General features: G+C 49.0%; 1 protein-coding gene and 1 long non-coding RNA gene across 3 annotated transcripts in view; one reads left to right on the plus strand and one right to left on the minus strand.

Annotated features, from left to right (window-relative positions):
* ABHD17C (abhydrolase domain containing 17C, depalmitoylase) overlaps positions 1 to 2,091 on the minus strand; it is a 56,235-nt gene extending 54,144 nt beyond the window's left edge. Inside the window, exon 1 of the mRNA XM_006080978.4 lies at positions 1,377 to 2,091. Within this exon, the coding sequence (XP_006081040.2) occupies positions 1,377 to 1,966 (590 nt within the window). The 5' untranslated portion in view covers positions 1,967 to 2,091. The remainder of the gene's footprint in view (positions 1 to 1,376) is intronic.
* Positions 2,092 to 2,207: 116 nt separating this feature from the next.
* On the plus strand, positions 2,208 to 6,921 carry LOC123330851. Of its 2 annotated transcripts, none has more exons than XR_006547080.2 (3): positions 2,208 to 2,513; positions 5,600 to 5,740; positions 5,939 to 6,921. It is a non-coding gene; the product is annotated as an uncharacterized LOC123330851 (long non-coding RNA). The 2 variants fall into 2 exon arrangements; XR_006547081.2 differs by having other exon boundaries at positions 5,611 to 5,740.
* Positions 6,922 to 7,941: the final 1,020 nt, after the last annotated feature.

Below are 7,941 nucleotides of genomic sequence, written 5' to 3' on the forward strand. Positions count from 1 at the left end.
CAGAGGTGCCTGGTGGGCTACAGTCCATGGGGGTCTCAAGAATGGTACAACCTCAGCCTAAATCACTTTCAAAAAGCTTCATCCAAACAAACTCCTTCAAGACTTGCGGAGAAGAATGTGAATAAGCAACGTATGAAATCCTAAGTATATCCCTGTTGGACAGGCCATTTTCCCAGAAAGGCACAGAATAATTTATGAACATATGCATGAACAGGAATGAGGACAAAAATCACTAATGTTGGCAGTCTGCAAGTGCCAGGCAAACACATTTTAGATAAAGACGACACCTGTCAGTAGCTTAACAGTGCCAATTATACCTATTCTGGGGGCTCTTTCACCTGAAGCAATCCGATGCCAGAGAAGACATGACCTCAGGTGTTTTCAACATCCTGCTACTAGGTGGCTGGGATGAAGTCACAGATACCCAGACTGGAGCACAAACAGGTGGACGTGACTTGCCCACTTACCCGACTTGTGGGTAACTAGAGACTAAAACTCAAGTTTGGTTTGCTGGTCTTACCATGTCTAGCCCCAAAACCAAGCCCCCAATTTGTGCCTCGCACATAAAAGACTCCCTCAGTAAACACTTCCTAGTCCTCCCGTGAATGCTAATTCAAGGTCAGAAGATTCCCCAAGCCCTTTAAGCACAAGATTCGAACTCCTCCTGGGGTTTTTTGTTTTTGTTTTTTTAACTAAGTTTCTGATAAAGATGCCCGGCTCACCACCACCAGCTAAACTTCCTGATCGCCTTGCCAGCTACTCAGCCCCTAAGTCCAACTTCACACCACCCGACCTTCCAGCTCCCTCCAAGGCCGCCCAGACGTGGCCCCGCTGAGCACTTTACAACCGGAACGTGTTTTGGAAGCCGTCCCGCCGCGCCCCCTGACTTTACAAGGAAGGAAACACGAGGTTTGAGCTCATGCGCCTTGCCCAAGGTCACTTCACCCTGAGGCCCTCCAGCCTCTGGCCGCCGGCTCACACAAACTCAACGCGGACCAAGTTGTCTCTGCCCCGTATTTAAGCATGCCCACACTGCCACTTGTGGTGCCCAGAACCACAAAAGACCCAGCCGGGGAGATGGGGGGCACCCAGGCGTGCCAAAGCAGGCAAAACCCTGCGAATCTGAACTCTCCAGGAACCAGAGGGCTGGCGGGGTTCTTGAAGGGGGTGAAAGAAAGCCACGGATGGAAAAGAAAAGAGAAGCCACCACGGCCGCGGAGGGGTGTGTGTGCGCGTGGGGGGAAGGAAATCTCTGTTCGCCCACAGCCCCGAAAGAGGGTCCTTTTCCCCTCAGGCCGCCCCAGAGGCCCCCAGGGGATGCCAGCCCGGCCCCCTCGCAGCGGCCGGCCAGGCCTGGCGATCCTCGCCGGGCTCACCGAGTGCGCAGCGCCTGCCACGCGGCGTCGATGTCGGCGTAGAGGTTCTTCTCGGAAGGCTTGCCGGAGCTGACGCCGTAGCCGGAGTAGTCGTAGGAGAAGATGTTGCAGTTGATGCGGGAGCCCAGGCCGATGTAGAAGCTGCACATCTGGCCCAGGTCCACCGCGTTGCCGTGCGAGAAGAGCAGCGTGTAGCGGCTGGAGGGCGCGCAGCGCACGAACATGCAGCCTAGCCGGTTGTCCCGGGCAGTGCGCGAGAAGAAGACCTCGACGGCGTCCAGCTCGCGCTGCGAGTACTGCCAGTCGGCGCGCTCGCTCAGGTGCAGGCTGCACGCGCCGGGCCCCGCGCCCCCCTCCTCGGGCTGCTGCGGCGCCGGCTGGGCCGCGGCGGAGGCGGAGGAGGTGGAAGCGGCCGAGGCCGGAGCGGGCGCGCCGGGGCCGCGCTGCTCCGGCGCCAGCACCGTGTAGGTGGGCTCGGGCGGCAGGAAGGCCAGCTTGGCGGCGATGCGGCTCGGGCAGGGCGGGCAGCAGAAGAGCCAGCACAGCTCGCCCAGCGAGAAGCCGTTCATCCTGGGGCCTGGCTCGGGCATCGGGGCGGTTGGAGCGCGCCGCCGCCGCCGCCGGCACGGCAGGCAGGCAGGCCGGCTAGGGAGCGAGGGCGGGCGGGCGCGCGGCGAGAAGCGGGCGAGCGGAGGGCGGCTGCGGCCCGCCCGCCCGGCGGCTGGAGGAGGGGGCGGGGAGGCGCAAGCGGGTAGGCGGGGCCGGCCCGGCGGGCGCGGCGCTGGGAGCCGGGGCGGGTCAGCAGCGGCCCGGCGGGCCGGGAGAGGCTCGGGCGTCCGGGGCCCGCGCGCGGCACACAAAGCCGGCGGCGGCGGCCATGCCGGCTGGAGCGCGCCGCCCCCACCCCTGCCCCCGCCCCCCGGCTCCCGCACGCCCGCCGCCGCCGCCGCCTCTTCCGGGTTACCGCGGGCCCGCGCCCCCGCCGGGACCCGGGCCGGGCCGGCGTCTGGGCGGGGCTGCCCGGCCGCCTACCCCGACTCCGCGCGCGGGGGCGCGGGCACCTGCTCTGGCCTGGGAAGCGCGTCCTCCTCCCCGGGACGCCCAGGCGCCCGGAGCAGGGGGGCGCCCCCGCTTAGGGTCTGTATGCAGGGGCAGGTGGGCAGATCCCCAGAGGGGCTCCGGGAGGGGACGCTGGCACCTTTGCCCCGCTGGGAAGCAAGACCCGAGCGCTCCGGGTTAGGCATGGGGGCACGTGGGCCGATCGGGGGACGGTGGAGGGTGGGGACAATTGAAGGGGAGCAGGTACACTCCCGAATCCGACTCTTCCTCTCTCTCCCCTCTCCCAGGAATTCTCTTCCCTAAATCCAAGTTTTCTCATGCGTGGAGATTCTTGGGGATTTGTTGAAGAATTAACGAATGAAAGAGACTTGAACCTGAAATTCTTGGCTCTTTGTGTCCATTGGTGCTTTCTAGGCTGGCTCTTCCCGAAGTCTCAGGACCATCAGGCGAACTGGTGGTGTAGGATAGAGCGCCAATGGATGGCTGCATCTCCCTGTTACAGGAGTTGTTTCTGCCTATATAGCTACAGCATTGAGCTTCCCTGGTGGCTTAGTGGTAAAGGATTCGCCTGCTAGTGCAGAGACCCAGGTTTGATCCCTGGGTGGGGAAGATACCCTGGAGTAGGAAATGGCACCCCACTCCAGTATTCGTGCCTGGAGAATCTCATGGACAGAGGAGCCTGGCGGGCCCCAGTCCATAGGGTCGCAAAGAGTCAGACACAACTTACCAACTAAACTACAGCCACAGTATTACTTTCCTAGGGGCGTGACTGGGCCTTCAGTAAATCCTGTGTCCATAGAAGTCAGCTATTATAACAGGGCCACTCTGTATATTTAGTATTATACTACGTTGACACTGTCATTTCTCATCTCAAGGGCAGTAGATTTTCTAGTGTTAACTAGGTGTCCTTTACAGCCTTAGTTCCTCTAGACTTGTTTCTGGAATCCAGTACTTTTAATGGTCTTAATCAGGAAAGATTTTACAATGATTTAAATCCCTTATAATCTTGGCACTCACCTTTAAGTGATTTTTTTTTTTTCAAATATTACTCTCGGTGCCTTGAAACCGAGTAGGCTCTGGTGCCAATTTCACAGAGCCTTCCACAACTTCCTTTTTCCTCCTGATTTGGCAGCTGAATTCCCTTTCAGGAATTGACAGGAGATACCCTTACTGATTGCCAGCAGGGCAGCTAGAGACAAGGAAATTGGCAGCATCACCACTCTGGGTCTCTTGTGTTAACTCACAGATGTCCAGGAGAATTTAAACTTTCCTCCTGGCTTTTGTGGAAGGTGTTATTTTTGAGCACCCTCATCTAAATGAATTTGCCCATCTTGATTTCAGTAACCTTCAGGACCAGGTTTGAAAAGATTATTTGTTCACTAAAATAAATTTTAAATGTTGTTGAAACTATCCAAGAAATTGGCTAAAGAAAACTTGGTTAGCAAAGCTTGTTCAGATTAAATATTTGAAGTCTATTTTAAAGTTATTCACACTTGGTGACCTTTCACCCAAAACCAATTTTTTTCTTTCTTTCTTTTAATTTATTTGGCTAGCTGAAGCATGTGGTATTTACTTCCTCAATCAGGGATGGGACCCACGCCGCCTGCATTGTAATCGTGGAATCTTAACCACTGGACCACCAGTTGTTGTCACTCTCTGCGACCCCAGGGAAGGCCCCAAAACCAAATTTTTATCTTCTGGAGGTTAGGTTTCCCTTTTTAAAAAGGTGTATAACTTGCTACTCGATACAAAAATACTGTTTGTATTCAGCATCTATTGATGTAATGTTTCTTATGCTCACATTACCTAAGATGTTAGAACTTTGGGCTGAAGCTATAAAGAGAAGACAGTCCCTGCTTTCAAACACCTTACAATTTAATTAGAGTATTGGCAGAAGATTCAGAACACTTTCCCTGTGAATTTTTTAAAGAGAGAGAGAGAGAACAAACCAAAACTCCAAAAGCCAAGGAAATGGTTTTGAACCATTTGCTGATTTGACCATCACCTGATTCAGTGGTGATATTTCTGTGGGAAGTTAAGATGATTAGCCAAGTGTGTCACTCCCTAATCTTTTCAAGATTAGAATAGAATTTGGAGGACTTTCCTAGTGGTCCAGTGGTTAAGACTCTGTGCTTCCAATGCAAGGGGTGCAGGTTCAATCCCTGGTTGGGGAACTTGCTGCCCAGCCAAAAGGAAAAATATTTGTTTATTTATATTCCTAAAGGATTTGTGGAGCGTCATGCAGTGCAATACCAATAAATAATAAAAGCCTGGTTTTAATTTTCATCCTCTTAGAAGATTACACAGAGGTGGATTCAAAGAGTGTTTATTTCCCTGGACAGTATGTTGGTTCAAGTTTGTGGGAATATTAAATTGAGACCCTCTTTTAAATGAATTTGCCCATACTGATTCCAGTAACCTTTCAGACCTGGCTTGGATGCTGTCTTCACAAAAGTGATTTTTAGATGTTTTTGAGCTATCCAAAAAGTTAGCTAAAGAAAATCTGGTTGACGAAGACTGTTCAGACTATGTATCTGAAGTTTATTTTTAAGTTATTCACACTTGGTGAAGTTTTACCCCAAACCAGTTTCTGTGTATGCTGTAGAATAGAGCTCCCCAAACTTTCTCACCTCATGCCTCTTCTAGTCATAGTCAAATTTATCTAGCCCCTCAACACAATGCCCCTCCCCAGGAGGGAGAGTTTAATATCTCTGCCACACCTCTCACACCCACGACAAAGGTGGCAGCCTGTCTTGGCATACTGGTTGCAGAACTTCAACATGCAGCCCAGGAAGAATAAATTTGCCCTATATATTTGCAAATATATTTTCAAAGGTCAGGGATTACTGATTGATCACTTTGATCTTAAAGAATGTCCGTGTGGCTGTTCCTGCATTTTAGAGGAAGAGAGAAAGGTAAAACTTCGAGTCTGGGTCAGCAGACACAGTTACTAAGTACTTACCATGAGTTGGTCACTGAGTCAATCTGCGGAATGCAGAGGTGACTAAGACAGCTCCTCCTGCCCTCAACAAGCTCACTGAACGATTTGCTACACAGAATAACTGCATCCTGCTAAGCCATTCTGGGTCAGTAAACGGAACAGTATTCCAAGTAGTTAAATGCACTGGTCTCTATTATTAATATTGGCTTTTTGCACATTGAAGTTTTCTTCCAGATCAGTCTGATCTTCTTGATTTCTTCCTGATTCTGAGTTGCTCAAGATCACCCCACTTGTGACAGCATTTTTCACTGACCATCAGAGGATATTTATGCTTCAAAACTGGATATGGTTGTTTCAGTGGAAGGTAAAGAGAGATCGAAGATACATCAACCCCTGGGAATTCCCTGGTGGTCCAGTAGTTAGGACTTGGCGCTTTCACTGCAGGGCCCAGGTTCAATCCCTGATCAAGGAACTAAGATCCCACAAGCTGAACAACATGACCAAATTAGAGGGGGGAAAAAAATAGAGTGCCCTGTTTTATTTTTTCTTTCTTTAAATTTAGGACTGAATACTCTGTGAAGGCTAGGATGATGTCTGTTTTGGTCACTGTTTCCTCCATGCCTCGTTTAAAGAAGATGCTCATCAAATATTAATTAAATCATCAATTAAAGAATGAGTGAGTGATTTAGTGAATGCATCGAGACCAAGGTTATTCCTTCTCTTTCAGACAGTATTGTCAGAGTACAGGCTTTGAGAAAGACACAAAGAAGCCGAAGTCCATGCCAGCATCCCCCTAGGAATAGACTACACATGTCCTCTGGCTAAGGAGTTGTGGCATTCTTCCCATCTTTCTTACTATCGATAACAGTGATTGGGTTTGTTCTGGGCAACAATGCTCCTAGTTAAGACACAAAGTCACCTGGCCTCCCCTGCTGTGAAGACGGCCACAGGACACAGTTCTGGCCAATAGTCTCTAAGCGAAGTGTTTTTCGGAGCTTCTAGAAAGATTTAACAGAGCCAAACTCATCTGACATGTTTCTCTTTTCCTGTCCCTTAATTCCCACTTGGTTTGCAGGCATTATTATTACTAGAGCTATGAGAGCCACCTTGCCACAATGAGAGTGAATTTCGTAGTTGAAGATGGTGGAGTAGAAAGAGAAAAGTCTAGGCCCTTCACGACACTGCTGAACAACTGCCCAGCTTTGCCTTCACCTGGGCTTTTTACTTTGTTTTTAAGTCTTTATTGAATGTGTTACAATACTGCTTCTCTTTTGTATTTTGGGTTTTTGGCCACAAGGCATGTGGGATCTTGGTTCCCCAACCAGGGGCTAAACCGGCACCTCCTGCATTGGAAGGCTGAAGTCTTAACCACTGGACCACCAGGGAAGTCCCTGAGCTTCTTGTTATATGAGAACAATAAGTCACTTTATGTAACTGTATTAATAGTTGAGTATTTTGTTACCTGTAGCCTAATGCAATAATTAGGAATCTGATTCAGGAAACAGAAACGAAAGAGCCAAACATTGTTCTTAACTGCTTTCTCAATAAAATCAAAGACTATTTTGTTGATAACAGTGGAATAGCTATGGCTGCTTTTTCCTCCATTTAAAAAAATTATTAAAGTATGACTAAAGATGGGGTAGATTTTTGAGGCGATATCTATTAAACAAATCCTTTGGAAAAGTGAAGAAAATCAAGCCGATAATTTTGAAGATAGCATAGTTGACATTTGCGGCCATTCTGGGAAATCTGAGCCAGTGCTCATTAGGGTAAGGGCCTGCCATTCAACTGAAAGCTTTTGGAGGTGAAGTATCTTTTTCCCAGAACCTCTCAGCCTGAGGGCTCTTATCAAGAGTATTGTAAATGAGGTCACTGGAGCCCCAGCTGGGGAGAGCTCAGAGACCCATGAAATGATGAGAAAGCACCAGAGAAATAAGGATTGAGAGAAATCAAACACCAACCACCCACAGATAGGTGCTTACAGTTCCATCCTTCGCATGGATGATTATGTCCTCAGACCTGCATTTCTTACTAGTCTTCTCCTATTCACGGATTCTTAATGGGAGGGCCAGAGTCCCCAAAATCTATCTCAGAATTTGGACTTGATGAGCTGCTTGAAGATAAGAACTTGTTTCCCCTGCACAATCAGCATAAAACCTTATGTCCTAGCACATAATAGGAACTCTAAACAGACTTAAGTGGTTATTGGGATTCAATTTCTAATAATCTCTAAATGCTTGTTTCATGTGCAAACATGTAATAGGTTAAAGAAGTGATTTTTTTTAAAAATGGGAAGTGAGAAGGCACAGCCTTTTATATGTTGAGCTTGCAATTTAGTTTTGTGGTGATAATGAACAATACGGCTTCATTCTTAAGGGTTTTTTTTTTTTTTTAATTTTGGATAGCTGCACATCAAAACTATCCATGAATGATTGATCTGTAGTGTTATTCCAGGGAATTTACAATAATGAATGTTAAGGACATACTCAAAAAAACAGTAATATCGGCATAAGACCAGACAGATCTAGCTGTCTGTGAATATTTCACATGTAATAAATTTGATGT

Source organism: Bubalus bubalis, chromosome 20 (assembly GCF_019923935.1).
Source record: "Bubalus bubalis isolate 160015118507 breed Murrah chromosome 20, NDDB_SH_1, whole genome shotgun sequence".
Taxonomy (NCBI): domain Eukaryota; kingdom Metazoa; phylum Chordata; class Mammalia; order Artiodactyla; family Bovidae; genus Bubalus; species Bubalus bubalis.